The sequence below is a fragment of the Enhydra lutris genome, unplaced genomic scaffold, assembly GCF_002288905.1.
Source record: "Enhydra lutris kenyoni isolate GAN:26980312 unplaced genomic scaffold, ASM228890v2 scaffoldscaffold1, whole genome shotgun sequence".
NCBI classification, from domain to species: Eukaryota; Metazoa; Chordata; class Mammalia; order Carnivora; family Mustelidae; genus Enhydra; species Enhydra lutris.
In genome coordinates, this window is record NW_019154085.1 from 67774273 (window position 1) to 67796811 (window position 22539).

At 38.8% G+C, this 22539-nt stretch overlaps 1 protein-coding gene across 3 annotated transcripts in view; it reads right to left on the reverse strand.

Moving 5' to 3' along the window:
• Positions 1-22539, reverse strand: part of LOC111147873 (tousled like kinase 1) — a 190830-nt gene that overhangs the window by 130136 nt on the left and 38155 nt on the right. For 2 of the 3 annotated variants that reach the window (XM_022504172.1, XM_022504388.1), the window contains exon 1: positions 10887-11155. The exons of the other annotated variant lie outside the window; for it this stretch is intronic. In XM_022504172.1, the coding sequence (XP_022359880.1) occupies positions 10887-11025 (139 nt within the window). In that variant the 5' untranslated portion in view covers positions 11026-11155. Of the gene's footprint in view, positions 1-10886; positions 11156-22539 lie in introns of those variants that run through there. 3 annotated transcript variants of the gene reach the window in all.

A 22539-nucleotide genomic window follows, 5' to 3' on the forward strand; every position in this document is an offset into this window, starting at 1 on the left:
TGAGAGGTTAGTAAATGTAGTAAATCCAAATGGAATCCAGGCCTACAAATGAATGCTTGTAACTATTACACTACACTACCTTTCTAAATCATAATGCTTTTAACATATGGTATCAATATCCAAAAACTACGTATAATGTTGTCAACTAGGACAAAGAAGTAAGACACTAGGAAGAAAGAGAAGTAAGAGCCAAGAGTTTGCAGGATACACTTAATAAATTCCATTAGATACATGTTCAGTGTCAGGTTTGTAACCTCTCAGTTAAGTGCAAGACACTGTGTTAATAATATTGAAGTCCAGTACTTTCTAGGATGAGTTGAACCCTACCTGATTCAAAAATACAAGCTCATCTCATGTATTTTTGATACATGAGCTGAATACAATTCTTCAAATAATAATTTGGTAACATTCATGGAAAGTCCTGAAATTGTCATGCTTTTTACCCTGACAATTTCATTGAGAACGGTCTTTTAAAAAATAAAAAAAAAGCTTTTACTCAAAGATATTCATTATATCATTATCTGTAATAGCCAAAAAATAAAATTTAAATTAAAAAGAAAAAGAAATAACCTAAATAACTACCTACAATAGTTGTATTTGTTCATCATAATCCCTTTCTCAGGAAAACTGCCACTCAACTTAATCTGCATGATCTTAAGGGGATTGTCAATCATGATTTTCTGTGGGTTCCCCAACTCACCCTAACCAGAACCATAGTGACTAACGACCTCCCAGTACTTAATCTCCCAAGTCTCAGGGATTGGTTAAGACACTGACAATTAAAAACATCGTCATCAACCCAGAACTAACTGACATATGGACATCAGGAAAGAGGCTGTTTTTCCATTGTGGTTGCACGCTAAAAAGCAATGCATTTCTCGGGGTGCCTGCATGTCTCAGTGGGTTGGAGCCTCTGCCTTCGGCTCAGTTCATGATCCCAGGGTCCTGGGACCTGGGCTCTCCGCTCAGCGGGGAGCCTGCTTCCCTTCCTCTCTCTCTCTCTCTCTCTCTCTGCCTACTAGTGTCTGTCAAATAAATAAATAAATAAATAGCAATGTGCTTCTGGAAGCTCCAAAAAGAAGAGGCTAGAAGACCAGAAATGGAAACAGAGGCTCAATGACATTATTTGAGATCTTGGCTCAAAACTATTTTCAAAGCCATTCCATCCACCACACATACAATTCCCAGTTATGTAACCTAATAAATTCCTTTTTTAACTTATCAAAGCATGTGTTAAGTTTTTATCACAGGTAAGCAAGAGAACCATGACTAATATGCTACCTACATAATGTTTAACTGAGTAAATTATATTACATCTATTCAAAGGAATACCCGTTGAGAAGCAGTATAACTGTTAAGAGCATGCACTTAGGAGCCTAGTCTGAATCCTGGCTTTGCTACATAGTCTCTATGTGTTCTTCAGTAAGTTACTTAACTTCTCTGAGCCTCAATTTCCTCATTTGTAAAACAGGGATATAACGGTGCTTATTTCACATGACTGCTGGAAGAAAATGAGTTACTATTTACAAAGTACCTAGAACATTAACAAGTATATGCATAAATGAGACATGTAAGTAAAAAAAGTAACAAAGTTGACTAAACCATATAATAACAATATTTTTTAAAAACTTGTGCCCAGAAAAAGGAAAAACTGTATTTTTAAAGAAGCAAACACACTATTTATCAAAAAGGAAAAAAAAAAATTGGAACATGCCTCAGATCTCATGAGAGACAGAATGAATCTGACTGGCTTCAAACAAATCCCTAGGACTTTCCCCATTATCATCAGATAGGAAGCACATACCTAGCGTCAGGTGTGGAATAATGAAATCACACAATGTATCACATTTAACAATACTAGCAGATACTATTAACAGTGACACTTAAAAATCTAAATCTAGGAAAAGTTTGTCATTATCTCCAGCTAAATTAGTTTCCAAGAAAGGCACACATTTATGAGTACAACCAATTCTTAATAATCCCTTTAAATGAAAAGGAACAAATATTCTAAGTCATCCCCAAAAGTCACTCACATTTGGCTTTGTAATGCATCTTTGTAGAATATAAGCATTTTTGCTTAAAAATGGGTAAACTTGGGTGCCTGGGTGGCTCAGTGGGTTAAAGCCTCTGCCTTCAGCTCAGGTCATGATCCCAGGGTCCTGGGATCGAGTCCCATATCGGGCTCTCTGCTCCTGCTTCACTTCCTCTCTCTCTGCCTGCCTCTCAGCCTGCTTGTGTTCTGTCTGCCAAATAAATAAATAAAATCTTTAAAAAAAAAAAAAAGGGTAAACTTGTCTTCTTGATATTCCCAACATTTCAGACCTAATAATGAAGCCACACGAGAAGATTTACGCTTCATAACCTACTCCCTGGATCAGATCTTTATATCTTTCCACACCATGTTTTGAATTCCTATTAACCTATTCAAATTCTGTCTCTCATTAGATGTACTAAATAATATATGTTACCAAGAGATTTGTTTTGTATGCAATAAAGTAATTAAAACTAAGTGCTTTAAAAATCCTTCTTAAAGATGTGCCATACTGAGCTTCAAGCCTCTTTTCCCTGCCCATGTCAAATAACAAAGATCTGCCACTAAACCACTTCAATTTTGTTCAGAGCCTTATGCACAAGGTTATATAGCCTCCACAGCTAAGTAGTAACTCTTGTCCTGACAGTGGAATATTCTTTGTTCGAATGTTAACGTTTATTTGTTATGGCTGTGGTGGGCTTATGAGGCCAAAAGAGGAAGATAAATGGCATTCTAATTTAGATTATTAAACATAAAAATAAGGTTTTTCATTAGTGTACCACTAACATTTCCCATGAAAGAACTAAACAATCTGAAAAAATGAAATCTAAGATGTGCACAGCTGGTACAGCTTTCTAAATTGGTTTGTTTGATTTGGGACTTATTATGCGTTGTTTTTTAATCTTATCTTCATACATGTATAAAACTCATGCAAAAAAATTAACAAACTTTACAGATAAAGTGATGAGCCTAAAAGACTGATTAATAAATTAAAATTTATGAAGGAAAAATAACTGAGAAATTAACCAAAACCAAATTTCTCTATCTCAGGCAATATATCCTTGTGGTTAAAATGCAGACTTTGTTCAAATCTCAGCCCTAACATTCACTACTGTGATCATGGGCAAGTTTCTTCACTTCTCTGTGCTTGTTTCCTCATCTGTAAAATGAGAATAAAAATTGTACATACCTCACAGAGTTATAAGAATTAAATGAATATATATATGCAAACAATAAATTGTAGCTGTCATTGGTGCTGCAATGCATATCATGCTCTAAAATATAATTTGCTTAAGAATAAGCAAATAACATAAGAATCTTCCTGGGTCTGAAAATATGAGCACATTAAGATATGTAATCACTCCATTTTTAAGCAAATATAATAGTCCTTCAACAAAACTTTTTACATCCTTTTTTTTTTTTTTTAAGATTTTATTTATTTATTTGACAGAGATCACAAGTAGGCAGAGAGGGAGGTAGAGAGAGAGAGAGAAGTAGGCTCCCGGCTAAGCAGAGAGCCCGATGTGGGGCTCGATCCCAGAACGCTGGGACCATGACCTGAGCTGAAGGCAGAGGCTTAACCTACTGACCCACCCAGGCGCCCCTAAAGAGGACATCCTAGTATGCACCAAGAGTAGAGAAATAAACAAAAAACAGTCTCTGAATTAAAGACTTTTCCATTAGTAGGCAACATAAAAACTGTAATATAAAAGGCTGCATGATGGACCTGCTACGAAATCATGACAATCCTGTAAAACACTAAGAAACAGAGCACCTAATGGGGGTGGAGGCACTGGGGGGGCGGGGGAGGCCAAACACTCCAGAAACCTAGTTACTTTTTTCAGCGTACCATACTGTCATTTATGTAATTAACACAGTTCTTAATATATTCATTACAATGTTATAGAATGTAGATCATTCTAAAAAAAAAAAAAAAAAAACAAGATCACTCAGCACACTATTTACCAGGCTCATAAATAAACTTAAAATTTTATTTCATGGGGCACCTGGGTGGCTCAGTCGTTAAGTGTCTGCCTTTGGCTCAGGTCATGATGCCAGGGTCCTGGGATGGAGCCCTGCATTGGACTCCCTGCTCAGCAGGAAGCCTGCTTCTCCCTCTCCTACTCCCCCTACTCTTGCTGTCTCTCTCCTGCTATCAAATAAATAAATAAAATCTTTAAAAAAAATTTTTTTTTTTTTTTTTTTTTTTTTTTCCCCATAACGAAGGCTATCTTCTCTTAACAAACCAAAACATAACCTTGAAAAAGTCACATTGCTTCTTCAGGAAACATTTCTTTCACCAATAAATTTTCCTCCAGTGAGTTATATTAGGTCAAATGTCAAAAAATAGTATTTTTGAGCTGTTAAAGACCTCTGAGAGCCATGAATTCAAAACCCTTCATTTCATAGATGAAAAGAAGCCACAAAGTATAAAGAAAAAAGCACTAAGTTGAGAGTCAAAAAACTGAATTTTGGTCCCAAGTCTCTCATAGTAAAAGCCTGGGCAAATTATCTAAGTTTCCTCATCTGTAAAATGAGAGGTTTGGACTCAATTGCTTTCAAGGTTCCTTTCAGCTCTACAATTCTCATTTTAAGAAACTGAAGCAGAGAGATAAGCAACTTGCCCAAGGTTACACAGCTAGTTAATGGCAAAGCAGGGACTACATGTGAATTCCAATTATGATCAATGTACTTTCTCATCTGTACCGTAAGGCTTCTCCTACTTCATAACACTATTCTTCTAAATTATTCTAAGACTTTTGAAAATTATTAATAAGCATGAAGAATTTTATGAAACTAAATGACTTATTCCTATGGCTCTTCTAGAGAAAATGAGCTCTAAATCCAAATGCAACAAGTACATGAAGTCTCAAGCTGTGTGTCACTATACTTAAATTGACCTCAACAAAGATGGGAATTTATCCTTAATTTCCCTAAAATCTAACCTTTTAATCCCAATTCACAGAAGAGATTATGTTCCTTATAAAATTAAAATATGAATTGTTCTAGGGGCACCTGGGTGGCTCAGTGGGTTAAAGCCTCTGCCTTCGGCTCAGGTCATGATCCCAGGGTCCTGGGATTGAGCCCCGCATCAGGCTCTCTGCTCGGCAGGGAGCCTGCTTCCCCCTCTCTCTCTGTCTGACTCTCTGCCTACTTGTAATTTCTGTCTGTCAAATAAATAAATAAATCTTTAAAAAAAATAAATTGTTCTAGGTAATGATAAATATTACATACATAATTCTCTGAATAAGATGAGAACTAAAACTCTTCATTTTAGTTTATGTCCTGGTTATATCTCAGATGCAGTTTTAAGGTCAAAAGTAATCAAAGTAGAGACTTTCCCTTCATGTATCCTCTTTTTCAGACTCTCTAGCTTTAAAACCATTACAAAAGATTAAGCAGCGTCCTCCTGAAATTGCATAAACAATCACAAATAAAAGACTATACATGGTGATAGTTTCTCTTTCAAAACTGAAAATCAGCCCCTGCAGTATCCTAAAATTCTGTGCCCAAATATATTACAAACTCTACTAAACTGTATCACAAGCAGCATCTGATTCCCTAAAATGTCTTCAAAGCTTGTTATATTTCACAGGGAATTTAGCAAGATTTCAGGAAGACTGACATGTTGATTCCAGAAAATACTAAGAGAAAAAGCACAATAAAAAAAGCAAAATAAAGCCAACAGTAGTTTCATACTAGTGACTGAAGAGAATATTCAAAATCATTCATATATATATAAGTATAATTTAACTACAGTATTCAGCTATTTTCCAAAAAACCCACAGAATGTTTACATTTTCAAAGGGGGTGGGACCTGAAGTCACTTAATCCAAGAGCATCCAAAATAAGAATCTCTGCCCCACCCGAAAATGTCCCTGTAGACGCTTTAAATTCTTATCACTTTATACTCTTGTTTTTTAATTTAAATTTTGTTAGTTAACATATAGTGCTATGTTGGTTTCTGGAATCGCTCAATAAAAGCAGTTTTTTCGACTGCTGGACAAGTCTAGCTGCTATACACTTGTTACATTCTGGTCAACAAACTATACTGAATTACATCCGTGCCTTTCTTTCACCTGACGGTCTACATTCTATAACAGCAGAATGGATCTACTGTCTCTGCTATTTATATTTTTGAAACACCTGAAGACAGCTGTCATGCTTCCCACCCTTTCAGTGGTCTCATCTTAGGCTATAAATGTATGGTCCACAGATCTCTTCTGGGTCTTGGAGACAATTCTGAAATACGATGTACTCCCATACCGTAAGTAACATTTTTTTTTTTAAACCTGCCACTTGTCAAATTTTGGTGTAGTATCAGAGTATACGTACAATTTCTAAAAGAACTATTAAAATACATCAAGTTTTCTAACTACATATCTATGTGAAGCTGGAGTCTCTTCACAGTACCTCAGTCAAAATAAATCACAAGAGACTAAAAGCAGAAGCCAACTCCAGCTGTCTAATAAGACAGAAATTAAAGTGCTACAAAAATATTAAACGCTACTACTAGTCTCACTAAAGTTTTTGTTTTAGAATTTTTATTCATTTAAAAATTTGATAAAAGTTACCAGTTTATTATTTTTAGGTAAGTTAGTAACTTTGAAATTATTTCTAAAACAGTAAATATCAATAGACATAACCATATAAAATCTCTGTAGAGTCCTCAGTAATATTTAAGAGAATAAAGTGTTCCTGAGACCAAAAACGTGTTTCCCAGGGGCAGATTCCCAGACAGCTAACTATATTCTAGGATTCCCTCCTTTCTCTCTCCTCTGATGCATAAAAAGCGCTTCTATAAAGGAGGCATCTAACATGGATCTATTCATAAGCTAAAATCCTTAAACATAAAACCCTGTCCTCCTCCAACTAGTGACTTCAAGAAACTAAAAGGTCATCTGGTATACCTTTACTTTTAACAACTCCCTACAGGTATCACTCAATCATCCAAATGATGCAGTCTGTAAACATGAAAACACAGCAACAGTTTACTCTGTGACATTATCTTTTTAATCAAACTACTTTCACTGTTTACATAAAAGTAAGCAAATTATTCAGATCTGGTAAGATGAAACAGAAAAGAAAATGCAAATCTTCTGTATAATCATTTGATTCTTAGCAATAACTAATAAAAAAGTACCCATGTACTGATAGGCCAAAAAAAACCCAAAACAAAACAAACCCATCTGCTCATCTAGACAATATGACACTGGGTTCCTAGGTCTCAGTAAAGCAAAACTGACCTCTATTTGGAAATTTACTCAATTTCTTAACTTCCCAAATCTCCTTACAGGATTTTTAAAGCTAAAATGGGATAGAGATCACAGGTTTAAAAGATCCAACATGAAACTTAGAACTATACTGCTGAGCACCTCTCAGGGAACTCCAAGACTGATAAAGGAAAAGCTTCAGGACTCAGGAAAAGAAGTTGTCTACACCGTATCACAGATATTCCTAAATTCCAACAAATTCCTAAATCTTTTAATATTTAAAAGTGTATTTTATTTGTAATCAAGTAAAACTATATTAAGATGAGAATGGGAATAGGGTGAGAAAGGAACAAAGGCAAAATATGCAGCATTAAAAATAATCAGATTATAATATTAGATTTTTGGTTTCAAATACATCAAAACTTCAAAATAATTAATTTTTACAGGTATATGATACGTCTTCAAAAATAGCCCATTTTCTTTTTTTTTTTTTTTTTTAAGATTTTTATTTATTTGACAGATCACAAGTAGGCAGAGAGGCAGGCAGAGAGAGGGGGAAGCAGGCTCCCTGCTGAGCAGAGAGCCCCATGCAGGACTCAATCCCAGGACCCTGAGATCATGACCTGAGCCGAAGGCAGAGGTTAAACCCACTGAGCCACCCAGGTGCCCCCAAAATAGCCCATTTTTTTTTTTTTAAAGATTTTATCCATTTATGTGTCAGAGAGAGAAAGAGCGAGCACAGGCAGACAGAGTGGCAGGCAGAGGGAGAAGCAGGCTCCCCACAGAACAAGGAGCCCGATGCGGGACTCGATCCCAGGACGCTGGGATCATGACCTGAGCCGAAGGCAGCTGCTCAACCAACTGAGCCACCCAGGCGTCCCCAAAATAGCCCATTTTCAAAGTTAAGTTTGCTTAAAAGCAGTTTATCACACAACTTTAAAATACATGTACACATACATATATGTGCCTTTTAAGTTTTTCTATTATATATTACATTAAATTGCTTCAATTTTTCACAAAGTTTGTTCCCACCTTGATATATATAATCACATTCCACTAATATTAACTATTACTATTAACAGTCACTGTAAGTCCAACGCTCTTTCAACTTCCATCAATTTATGTAATACTAATATGTATACCTACAAAAGATGCTAAACGCTTGTTAAAATGAAAACTGGGATCTCACTCAATAGAAAATGTCTCCATCATTATGTCTAAGGTTTCATACATGCAATTCCTGTTAGCATTAATGATATATGAGACTGAATCTTCAAGATAAATATATGTAACCCTAGAGAAAATTAACAGTTTTAACTTACATACTGGTTGGTCAAAAATATATTACTGTGGCCACAGAGGTACTTGGTGAAATACCACAATCACAAAAGCATGTCTTACTTCAGTAACAAAAGATTCACTAATTTACTTTACATAAAAGTCTACTATAATCCAAACTTCTAGAAAGAATTCTGTTTATTTGGAAGTCCAAGCTAATTTATTCTAACCCCTAAGAATTTTCAATCATCAGGAAAACTGAAGAATAGTAGAGGTTTTTTTTTAATTTTTAATTTTTTATTAACATATAATGTATTATTAGCCCCAGGGGTACAGGTCTGTGAACCGTCAGGCTTACACACTTCACAGCACTCACCATAGCACATACCCTCCCCAATGTCCATAACCCAACCACCCTCTCCCTACCCCGCCCCACAACCCTCAGTTTGTTTTGTGAGATTAAGAGTTTCTTATGGTTTGTCTTACAGAAGTTGTTTTTTTTTTTTAACTACAGTTGAAGTAACCTCAAAAACTCACAATCTAGACTTTGCAGCCCCAAATTACTAATAGTGATAGTTGATGTTACAGATGAACAATTCAACACTATGTCCTCAGTATCTAGTACAGTCCCTGGGTCACAGAAATGGCTCAATAAATATCTGAGAAACGAAAGAATGAAAAAAAAAAAAAAGATAAAGCCTTTAAAAAAAGACGGGCTTTTCTAAGACCATCATTTACCACCGCTCATTACACTACCCCTGATAACACTATCATTTAGCATCTTAATGAAACTACAAAAATAGAAGCTTGCTAAAAGCACTAACTGCTCTATGTACAAAATAGATTTTGAAACATTCATTTACAAATTTTCAAGTGCAAAAAGAAAAATCGCCAGATGCACTAAATTTGAATTAGTCAATAAATAAACTTTTATCTTCTAATAATCAGAACTCAGTGTTGAGGGTAAGATGGAAAAGGGGGAAAATGTCTGTCGGTGCATTCAGCATGTTTAATGGATGCCATAAATCAAACCTTTCCATGAATTTTCTGGAGCAAATTCATGCCAATCTTTGAGCCTATTGTCACTTTCACACATGCTCACAGGAACAAAATGACAAAGAATGCTATGCCTGAACCACCAGATTCAGGGCACAAAACACTTGATTTACAATTGTCAAGGCTGGGTAGTAAATATTGAGAGATATTTTAAAAATAAATTAACCCCACCATTTCCTACATAAATCAAAGCTCCTGGTTTCTTTGAAGGATTCATCACTCTTGGACTTCCAGACGTTTTTTGAAAATGTGGCTACAGTCTCCTTGTGAGACACAACTGGGAGTGAACAACCCATTTACCAATTGCTGATGAATACCGCTGAACGTTTTCCCAGACAAAAGAGCGTTAAACGCGATTCCATGCATATTTATTCTTCCTTCATAAATGCGTGTTCTCCCAAATTTCATTTTATGTCGTATACTTAAAGTTAAATACAGCAAGTTGAAATTTTAGTCAAAAAGCACTCCTGCGTCTTACTAGCTGTGTAACTGCTACATCTGGTGGCAGCACACTTGCATGCAAGAAACCAGAAAACTTAGAAAACAATTGTAACCGATCTGGTGCGTGTTTGCATTAACCTTTACGCCGATATTTCCCACAAAACCCACGACCCTGTCAGAGAACAGTAGCCTACTTGCAGAAGAGAGATAACGCACAAACACGCAGGAGGTGATGGCGAAGGAGAGAAAGTTGCAGCCATCTGGAGGGGGTGGTTTTAAAAGCCTGCCCACGAGTCAGTCTGTCGTTCAAATTGCTCTAAAGGGCCAGGCAGGGGATCAAAGTCGGCTTTGATAATTTAAGCGACGCTCCCGAAAGGGCAGGGACCCTGCTAGCGAGGGCATCCTCCAGGTCCCGGGCTGCAAAGCTCGAAGAGCGGGGACCGCCTCTATGGGAGGAGTGCGCAAGGGGAGGGGGCTCAAGGATGAATGCTTCAACCAGAGGGAAAACCCACCAGAGACCGGAGGCCAGGAGGTTAAGAGTACTGAGTGTACTAGCAAATGGAGCAGAAAGGGGCTGGCGTCCGGGGGGGGAGGCTTCCCAGCCTAGCAGTATTGGCTCTTAGGAACCCCATACGAGTCTGCGCGCCTAGCCCCGTCCCCTCCAGCGCGCACCCCCTCGTCCGTCGCCGCCGCCACCCGCGAACCACCACCCACAGCCAGCACACCACCTCCCCGGAGCCGGGCGGCCTCGCGTCCACCCCGCCACCATCCCCCACCCTGGGGTCGGGGGATGAGATCCGGGGGGCACGGGGGCTACGGCGCGGGAGAGGAAGCCCGCGAGCGGGCGCGGGCGCGACGGCGCTTACCTTCCCTGGGCCTCCCGGATGGCGGCGTGTGATTCAGCAGGGACCTGGCCGCCGCCGCCGAGCCCGGGGTTGGAGACGTGGAGAGCTGGGACCAAGATGGCGGCCCCTCCAAACTTCCACTGCTACTTTGGACACTCATCAAGCTACTTTCTGGGAACCCAACTCCCCCCCTGCGACGGCAGCGGCGGCAACGGCACCGGCACCCGCCTCCGTCATGGCGGGGGCCGCGCTGAGGGCGAGCGAGGGAGCGAGGGCTGGGAGGGGAGAGTCAAGGGGATGGGGGAGGAAATCGAGAAGGGGGAGGTAGGGAGGGAAGAGGTGAGGGGAGGAGAGGGGACGGGGAGGAGGAAAAGGGGGAGAAGCGAGGGAGCAGGCGGGTGCGCCGGGGAAGAGGCGGAGGGAAGGAGCGCGGCGGCGGAGGCGTCGAGGGGGCGCTTGCCGAAGTGCAGGCGGAGTGCGGGCTGCGCTGGCTGAGGAGACTTCCGCGAGCGGAACCTGCCGGCACCTCTGCAGTGCGTCGGCCCCCGGCGTCGCCTGGGTGGCGGCGGCGGGCGGTGGGTGGCGGCTGAGGCGGCGGGGTAACCTCTGCATCAGTTACAGGCGGCGGCGGCGTCACGCGCCGCCTGTGCAAACACTATCGCGAGGCTCCTGCGCCTCCGGTAGCGGCGGTGGCGGCGGCCGCGGGAGCAGGCATGGGGGAGGGACCTGCCAGGGGGTGGGGGGGGGGGGGGGGGGTTGTGGAGAGGGAGCCAGCGCGCGAGGGAGGGAGGAGACGCGGGAGCCGGGCGCCCCTGGCGCACCCGCGGATTGCGGCGCGGCGCGGGAGCCGGGGGCTGGCCGACTCGAGTGCGCGGGGGCCGCCACCCCGCGCCGGCCGGAGGGAGGCGCACCCCGCACGCGCCCCCGCCGAATCGCTCGGGCTCCGGTTCCCGCTCCGCTGCCACCTGACTCCCCCGCCCCCACCTCCCGCGGAAGCGCGCCTGGCTCCCGACCTAGACCCAGCCTGGGGAGAAATGCTTTTGCTCTCGCCGGGCTGTCATTCTCAGGAGTTCGAGGTGATCATTTCTCAAAATGGAACTAAAAGTTAAGAGTTGCCTCTTTCTTGCCCCTCTGTACCGTGCAAAAAACCCCTGCGTGCGTCTCCCCGTCTGCAGAATGGGAGTGATTACCGAATAAAAGAGCTAAGAACCTAAGTTGGGGGCGAAGGTGGGTGAAAATAAAAACTTTTAATGTTTTCAAAAAAGAGAACGAATCTTTACCGATGTGGTGTACTCTGTGTGTGGTATAGCAGTTCTTTAAAAAAAAAAATAAAAATAAATTGACAATCTAAATAGAAAATTTTTATTAACTCACATATTTAAGGAAACTATCCCGTGTTCATCTTGTGGAAGAGGGTATGGTTTCTAGAAAGTTCCAATTTGTTTCCATGCCACTGCTGAGTCCCGGCTAGAAAATCCCAAGGAAAATTACAGCATTTGCTAAAATTTATAGATACAGTGTAGCTTTCTACACACCCACACGCGTAAGACACACCAGGGATTGGGCATCTTGTTCATAAAAGAGCAGTCTAATAGTTCAGGGAAAATACAGCAAGGTTATTGCTCTCTAAAAAAAAAAAAAAAAATTGAATAGAACACTAAACAGATTATGATATAGAGCAACTGCATAGACAGGAGGAAATGGTATGATTACCAGGGGAACAAAAATGTCATTTCTATTTTTTATTTTTATGACTTCGCATTTCTCACAGTAATGTTGTGTTCAGATAAACTATCATACTAGAATAGAACCTTGGTTGTCCGTTATCTCCAGAAGTAATTTTAGGTTTCTATGCTTCAGATTCTTTAGTGAGTTTTTAGTCATGTTCTGCTTTTCAAACTAAAAGGCAGAACTCACAAATTAAACAATTTTTGTGAAGTGTAACTGACATACAATAAACATATTTAAAGTGTACAGTATGTATGTTTTGATGTGTATACATCCATGAAGCCAATTCTACAATCAAGATAATGAATATGTCCATCAGTCTCCACAGTTTCCTCTACCCTGTTGATGTTCTCTTACACTCCAACCCCTTCCCCAAGTAACCACACATCTGCTTTCTGTCACTTAGTTTGCATTTTCCAGAATTTTAAATAAATGGAATCGTACAGTCTGTACTTGTCTAGCTTCTTTTTCTCAACATATCTGAGTTTCATCTACATTGTGGCACTTCATGGTTGTTTTTTGTTGTTGTTGTTTTTATTGCCTAGTATTCCATTGTATGAATATACCGTCTTGGTTGATCCATGCACCTGCTGATGAACAATTGCACTGTTGCCACATTCAGGGTATTACTGATAGTGCTACTGTGAACTTTCCCTCCTGTAGAAGTGTTTGTGTGGACATTTGCTTTCTTTTCTCTTGGATACATACCTAGGACCTTAATATTCAACTTTTATACCAAAGTACATGCTCTCTAAAGGGAAGCAGAGTTTCTCTAAAAAACATGTAGGTAAATGTATGATCTTTCTGTATTTTAAGACTAAGCTTAGCTGATTGTGGTGAGATGAGCAAAACACAGAGGAAGTCAAGACATCTGGGTATTAGTCTCAGCAGGTAACAATCCCTCTTGATTCAATTTCCTCACCTGTGAAAAAGAGGTTAATGTCGCTAGGTGGTCTCTAAAGGGCCTTCCAATGCCTAAATTTCATACAGAGCTTAGCTCCTCTATGGTAGTAAACAAAACCCAACCAAAGAGATTTGATGGTAGGTTATCTTCCTCCCAGCCTTCTCCACAGCTTCAAGTTATCTTTACACCAACCAGGTGCCTTAGTCTGAAAATGGAATACCATGCCATCATTTAAAATCAGGTTTTCAAAGAATACTGAAATAGATGATAAAATGTTCACACTGTAGTAAGTGAAAAGGTATGACCCCAATTTGTGTACAAGCATACATAACAAATGACTCCAAGGTTATACCCCAAACAGTTAATACTAGCTAGCCTTGGGCTGTGAGATTAGATAATTAATCTTTGCTCCTTTATGATTTTCTAAACTTGGAAAATGGATCATTTTGAAGTAATTAAATCTAAAATCATACAAACGTGTAATTTTATGAAATGATTATGATAGATGAAAACTTCAAGGGTGAATAGAGGCTCCCACATCTTGCACATCAACTAGTATACAGGGATTCAAAAATTGTTTGATAGAGATAGATAGGATGGCTAGAGTGATGACCTGAACAATAGGACAAGGTACGAAACAGGAGAGTCCAGATTCAGACAGCAAGGAACACCTGCCACTCTGGGGAAGGAGAAATGGAAAAAAAAAAAAAAAAAGCAAGGAAAGATCATTGAAAGGGGGGTTTAGGCAAGGTTCTTTGCGAAATATTCCCAGAGGGACGGCCAGCATGAGAACACAGGAGTAAACTGAGTAAGTAAAAGGAGAATGCAGTAAACCTGCCCAGAAAAAATCAGGATGAGCTGGGGAAAATGTTCCTTCTGTGAATGGAGTGCTCCATGAAGACAGACTCAAGCCCTTAGTACCATGCTTGGCACAGACCAAGGACTCCATCAGTGTTTGTGGAATGAATGAATGAATGATGAAGATCAGTGAACTGGGATACAGGTGAGGGAACAATGCAGGAAAAAAGGTCTTGAAGGGTTTCCTGACAGATCATATACAAAAGAGAGTATCTGAGCCCTAACCTATACCCTGATCATAATTTACAACTATGTTTATTAGACTCCATTTATATATATAATAGTAAAAATATTTGCAAGTCAAGACAATACTATAGAGACAATCAATACACTTTATACCTCTTACCATTTGATTCCTTCTAAATATGAGGAAATAATTAATGCCTAAGTTCCTTTACCCCAAACCAACCAGAAATGAGCCTAGAGGATGGATGGTGTCCTTTGTAAGTATGCCCCCAAACAGTGGGGTGCTAGAGCCAGTTCCTATGGCCCAGAGAGCAGACTGTGTACATCACTTAGTTCGGTGATGTCACACTGGTAGCTTGAAATCAGTATTTACAACTCCAAAGTCATCAAAAGCTACAAATCAGGGCTCCCTCACCAGCATACCGCTGCTCCCATAGCGCATACATCATTTCCTTGCTGTCCATTTCCCTGCCTTGGCTAAAAGCCTAGGAGGACAAGGACGTTGTCTGTCATGTTTATAGTTGTATTCCCAACGTCTAGCACCTGCCTGGCATCAAGTTGATGCTGTATACATATTGGTTGAGCCAATTAATTACCTGCATACTGGTTAACAAGTGCTTGAGCCTCTGAGCTAACAACTGGGCTGGCCATGCTGGCAGAGGAAGAAAGGACCAAATATCCTGCCACCCCCTCACACTGTGGGCCAATGTTTGTGATTTGGTAAAGTTTACTGCCCTTGTTAGGGTTGCCAGATGAAATATAATTTTGCATGGTCCATACGGACACTAAAACAGTATTGGTTATTTATGAGAAATTCAAATTCAGCTGAGCATCCTGTATTTTATTTATTAAATCTGGCAATCCTGGCCCTTTTGAACTAAGCAGAAAATTGTTAATGAGTTATTACCTAGTAAAATTGAATACTTTGACCTGGAAATTCCATTCCACCCAAAGAATATGTCCTACAGGAATTCTTGTTCGTGAGCTACAGGACATAAGAACAAGAATGTCCATAGTAGCCAAAAACTGGAAACCACCCAAATGTGCATCGACAAGAGAATGGATAAGTAAACAGTTACGTATATTCGCACAATGGGATGCTACTCAACAATTAAAATGCTCACAAGCATAATGCTGGTTTAAAAGGACAAATTAAAGAAGGATGTAATCTGTTTGACTCCATGTGAAAATACTCAAAACCAATCAAACTAATATGTTGTTTAGGAATGGAGACATGGCAAAACCTGGAAGAAAAAAGGAAAGGGGATGAGAAGTCAAAATCAGAGTGATTACTTCTGTCAGGGAGAAGGGGGGAACTGACAGGGGCTTCAAAAGCATCAATAAATGTGCTACTTGTTAAGTTGGATGGGAGGATGGAGATATGTTTGTCTTATTCTTTTTCTTTAAGTTACTCGTGTGTAAGATGTACTCTTATTACATATGAAATACTGTCTTACAAATGTTTAAGGTATGAAGAAAGCTGTGGCTTCTTTACCAGACTGAACTTAGATGCCCTCCTTGTCTCCTCTGCTTGGACTCATCCCCAGATTTGATTTCTTTCTTTGTCCAAATGTATGCACACAGATGGGAGCTCTAAAGATGCCTGTCCTACCATTGCAACATGCCACCTCAAAAGTCTTTTTGGTAGATGCTTAGACAAATGACTCCATCACATTGGATTATGAAGAATTCTCACTTCACTGAGTTTGTTCTTACTGTGCTGCACAATTCACAAAGCTTGAGGATTTTGGTATCCATATTCCCGCAGAGATGGTTCCAAGGTTTTGTACATAATATGCCAGGTTATACTTTCTCTGCTCTCTGTAGCATTGGAAATGGTTTCTTTCAGGTTTATCAACTTATGGGGGAGAAGGGTTGGTCCATACCTAACAAAACTGGAATTAATAGATTCTCAGATTTGATTCATTTTGCCAGAGGTTAAAAAATCGTAATCAACTTCAGTGCAATATTACCTCCCCGGAGTGTACTAGAAGCTGTCCTCCAAGGACATGAGTATTACAACATGTTTACAAAAACAAAGTACAACAAGCAAACAGTGCTCCTACAGCAGATTTAAAATCAACAATATATCTCTTAACAAAGCAGTCTACTAGAAAAGTGATTAAGAAAAAATATAAAACTGAGAAGTCTAGTTCCACTTCACTCATTCTAAGTTTTACTGATTACATTGAAATATAAATTCATCACATTAAAGGGAAGATGAAAGATTTCCAAAACCTAACACTGAACTCTATTTCTGCAACATGAAAATTTTTTGTAAGCACAGAAACTACTGTTACTTTTTTAAAAATTAATACCATTCTTGATTTTTGACAATAGTTTTCCAAGGACACAATTTAAAGGCTTTCAAAATCACTTAATGCTCTTCTGGGAAATATAAAGTGCTAACTCTTTCTTAATTATATACATGACAAAAATAAGTGGGGATGTCTATAACCTCATACATATTTAGAAACTTTGAAAAATATGGAAATGTCAAGTATTGATGAGCATTACTTCCCCCTCCAAAAAGGAGTAAAAATGCCACCATAAAGCAAGTGGAGGTTTTCTGAGATACAAGTAATATTCTGTTTCTTAAACCAGGTGCTAGTTAGAAGTGTATGTTAAACAGTTTGTGAAAATCCATCAAACTGTATATTTACAATAAAAAGTTAGACAAAATGTAAAACAACAACAACAAAAATAACCCTGGCATTTGTGATTAAAAGTAAATACATACACACATAGACACACATGTAAGGGGAAATAAATTTGTTTAATGAGACAATGAAAAGGAGTTGTTGTTTTTGTTTTTGTTTTTAAAGGAAAATGTTGTTAATATGAGGGGAGATGAATGGTGGTTTCTTATGGGAAGAGATTGAGAAAATGAGATCTTAAAATCCATATACATACAATGAAATTTCTAGAAGTGCCACTATGAGAAAATCCTCAAGTAAACATCTACTTCACTATTGCTCATTTCTTACTTGGTAAAGAAAGTTGTTTGGCAATGTTTGATGACCTGTACATCCATCAGTAAAAACAGTTATGGACTGATAAACATTCATTTCAGGAAATACTTGTTGAGCACCTATCCTGCGTAAAGCAATTTGCCAGGTGCCGTGGGAGTAGAGAGGTGAGTCAGACATGGAGCTTAGAGGTGAAAGCAAAGAAGAGTCAGGAAAATGACTACCAGCCAAAGAAAAATGATCCATGCCAGAGGTAAAGTATAAGTAAATGGGAGAATGAAGAGGCAGGAGAGATCACACTTGAGGCCCCCTAAAAGAGTAGCAATTTTAGCTGGGCCTTCAAGGGCACCAAAAAGTGATCTAAATTATTTCCTTTTTAAGATTCAAAATTTAACTATCAGAATCTGGATCTATTCCACAAACTTAAGGCTCTCTTCTTCTTCTTCTTTTTTTCTTGTAGTCTTAAACTTTTAGTTCAATCTTCACTTTTTTCCCTTTGGTTTCCTGTTTAGAAGCTGCTACATACTTTCCAATCCCTTGTAGAACTGCATCTTGTAATTTAGCATTCTCTTTGCTCTATGGCTTGGGATGGGTTGAGAGAGAACAGGAACACTAGTAACAAGAGTAAATTTCCCCAGTGAAACGAAGTCATCTATTGCTTGACATGCAGAAGAGAAGCCTTCCACTGAAGTCAAAAGCATTACTTACATTGGTAATCAACTAAAAAGCATATAGGAACATTCTCCCATAAATTGACACAATTTGATGAATCATAAAATCATGAATCACTGAATCATAAAAAAAAAAACAACAACAACAACTCATGATTTGGAAGATAGGGGTTGGAAAGAATTGGTGGAGATATCTAAAACAGATGTTAGCTACAGACATAAATTAATATAAACACAAATAATGAGAGATGAATTGGTAATAAGTCTAAAATGCTGACTGAACTGTAGTAAAAAATAATTATATTGAGATTTTATTTATAATGATGGGATTTCTTTTGGGAGGCCATTTAGCAATATGGATCAAGAATCTTTTTAAAAAAATTATTCCTGGGGCATATGGGTGGCTCAGCTGGTTAAGTGTCAGACTTGATTTTGGCTCAGGTCTGCCTACCAGGGTCCTGAGATGGAGCCCCTCCTAGGGCTCCCCGCACTAATTTCATTCTAGGAATCTGTGGTAAGAAAAATCATCTTTTTTTTTTTCTTATTCATTGAGTTTTGTGGGGGGAAAGGGAGTGCAGAGGGGTAGAAAAAAAGTCTTAAGTAGACTCCGTGCTGAGTGAGGAGCGCCCCCCCCAACACCCTCCTCACCCCATCTGGCATCTGGATTTCACAGCCCTGAGATCAGGACCTGAGCTGAAACCAAGAATCCCGCCCCTAACCAACTGCACCACCCAGGTGCCCCCTCTAAGAAAACAGTCTTAAATTAGAAAGAAAAAAAAAAAGTGAGGTTTCTCTTTATGCACAAAGATAATCTTTCAACATTATTTATAATAATAAAAAATTAAAAATAACCTATGTACAATAATAAGGGTATGTAATAACTTATGGCTCATCTACTTTATAGAATATAATAAAGTCATTAAAATGATTGTGAAGGGGTGCCTGGGTAGCCCAGTCGGTTAAGTGTCCAACTTTTGGTTTTGGCTCAGGTCATGATCTCAGGGTCATGAGACTGAGTCCCACCTCCTGCTCCACGCTCAACAGAGAGTCTGCTTAGGGCACCCTCTCCTTGTGCCCCTCCCCCCTCAGATAAATAAATAATCGCTTAATAAAAAAAATAATTGTGAACATTTTACAATAACCAAGAACAACCAATTCACTGATTTCAGTGAATAAAGCAGTATATGTAGTCTCGATCATATAAAATGTGCATAGTAAAAAAATTGAAAGGAAGTACACTAAAGTATTAACAGCAGTTGTCTTGGTGTGATACAATGATGGCAGATTTTTGTGGCTGGCTTTGTCCTATTATCCAAATGCTTTATAGGAATAACAATTACTTTATGAGGAAAAAATAACCTGTATGTTTCCAAATGACTGGATTTACTACCCCAGATTAATAAAGAGCAACAAAAGGAAGAATTAACAGGAGATGGGGGGGAAAATGTTTGGTGCCTTCTTTCCCATAGAGCTTCCCAGTGTTATTGTTTGACTTTGTATTGGCACAATTAAACAAATGTAGATTTTAAAAGTATTTGTTTAAAATTCTCAGGAATCTACCAGCAGAATCAGAGGAATGTCGACCTTCTAAAATCACAGTAGAAAATAAGAGCAAACAAATTAAGTCTGCAGAGCAAATGACAAAACAGAAAAGAAACAGCATGCACACATGAAAACAAAGGCACAGAAACACGGCAATAGACTAAGCATTGTAAGTTCAGTTATTAAATTTAGATTCCCTATTAATAGAAAAAGCTACTCAGAATGTGTTAAAAATTAAAATCCAATACTTTGCTGCTTATAAAAAATACGTCTAAATAAAATAACACAAAAAGACTAGAAAGGAAAGGATGGGTAAAAATGTAATAAGCAAGCTTGCAATGTATTAGAGATAGCATTACTGAGTTAAAATAGAATTCAAGGCAAGAAATCTTAAAGGTTATTTTGATTCAATACAAACACTAAATACTCCTTGTGCGTGTGCCATAGACATCATCAATTCACAAAGTGGAAAATACAATTTGTTAATTTTGGGAATGTGGTGAAACCACTACCTCTCCACCCTGAGCACAAGGGAAAACCATTTCTGGGTTCCTTTCAGGGACAGTGGGCCATGTTACCAGGTAGAGACAATAGAACATGAGCAAAAGTCGGGTGTGTCCCATCCAGGCCAGGATTTGAGAGTCTGTGTGCCACCATCACACTCTTCTCTTTTAATAGGGATCACAGAAGCCACATAATAATGTGAAGCCACGAGATGAAAGTGACCTGGATCTCCCAGTCACTGCAGGGAGACCAACTGCCTTAGAAGTTGGCCCACTGGCACTGGACTTTGGGTGAAGAAAAAAAAAAAAACCTATGGTGTTTTAAGTGTCTGAAATTTGGTGCTTTAGTCGCTATCTATAGCCTGTTCTGTCTTAATTAATACAATAGAAAAATGTCAAACTGCCCAAATAACCAAAAAATTCAAATTAAACAAAGAGGTACCACTTTCCATATGTTAAACTGGAAAAATAACAATAACAACAACAAAAATTAAAATATTAATACCCAGGGCAATGGGAGAAAGGATAATCTTTTCTTTCCCTTTCTTTTTTTTTTTTTTTTCTTTTCTTTTTTTAAGTAAGCTCTACGCCCAATGTGGGACTTGAACTCACAACCCTGACTGAGGTCAAGAGTCATGTGCACTACCAACTGAGCTGGCCAGGTGCCCCAAGGATAATCTTTTCAATAAATTAGGCTGTCAAATGGATATCCACATGAAAAATAAATGCCAGATAGATTATAGATCTAAATATGAAAATAAAAAATAAAGCTCTTACAAGAAAACAAGGAAATAGCTTCATGACCTATATAGGTAGGTAAAGGTTTCTTAAAAAGGACACAAACTATGCTTACCATAATGAACAAATTTGACAGATGAAACTATATTATATGAAACTATATTAATATGATTATATAATCACCAAAAGACTTTTGATCACCAGAAGATTTGATTAAAGATAATGAAAGCAAACAGAGTGGGAAAATACATTTCCAATACATATAGGTATAAAGGACTTATATTCAAAATACGTAAAACAACAAAACCAAAAATGTCCTACAAATCAATAAGGAAAAGACAAATAATATCTTAGAAAGGTGGACAAAAAACTGGAACAATTACTTCACAGAAGAGAACATCCAAATGCCCCACAAATATGAAAAGATGCTCAACATCTTTAGTTAAGAAGGAAATGCAGATTAAAGCCACATGAGATAGCACTCACCAGAAAGGCTAAAGTGAAAAAGACAAAATATCAGCAAGTGCGTGGAGCATTTGGTCCTATGGTACACTGGTGGGACTGAAAAGCGATACCCTTAGAAAACTCAGGGCAGTATAACTACCAAAACCAAACATACACATATGTTACGATCTGTCGGTTCTATTCCTAGGTATATTCCCAACAGAAATGCATACATATATTCATCAAAAGACATCTACAGCAATTTCATAAAACAGCACTACTCATAGCAGCCCCAAACTAGAAACTACTCAAATGTCCACAAGAATAAATACACGAGGAAACATCCACCCAATGGAACACTATACAGAAATGAGAATTAACAGATGATTACATACAGGGGCATGGGTAAACCGTACAAACATAATGCTGGACCAAAGAAGATAGACAAGAAAGATTACATACTACATGATTCCATTTACATACAGTTCAAACAGGCAAACCAGTCTATGTTATTAAAAATCAAGACAGTGTTGGGTTATGGACATGGGGGAGGGTATGTGCTATGGTGAGTGCTGTGAAGTGTGTAAACCTGGTGATTCGCAGACCTGTACCCCTGGGGCTAATAATACATTACATGTTAATAAAATTTTTTTTTTTTAATTTTTAAAAAATCAAGACAGTGGTTACCCTTGGGGGTGTGTGAGGGAGACTTCTGAGATGGTGGTAATGTGTTGTTTCTTGGTTTAGGTTCAAGATACATAGTGTGTTCACATTGAAGATTCATCAAACTGTACACATAGATTTGTACATTTTGGTGCAAATGTATTTTGCTTCATTAAAATGTTTAACATATATAATAAAAATATATGTATGCCACAAATATATCATACCAACTTATGGCAAGTACCTAGTTAAACTTGTATTCTTTTTTTCTTTAAGATTTTATTTTTAGGACGCCTGGGTGGCTCAGTTGGTTAAGCGACTGCCATTGGCTCAGGTCATAATCCGGGAGTCCCAGGATGGAGTCTGCATCTGGCTCTCTGCTCAGTGGGGAGTCTGCTTCTCCCTCTAACCCTCCTCCCTCTGGTGCTCTCACGCACTCTTTCTCAAATAAATAAATAAAATCTTTTT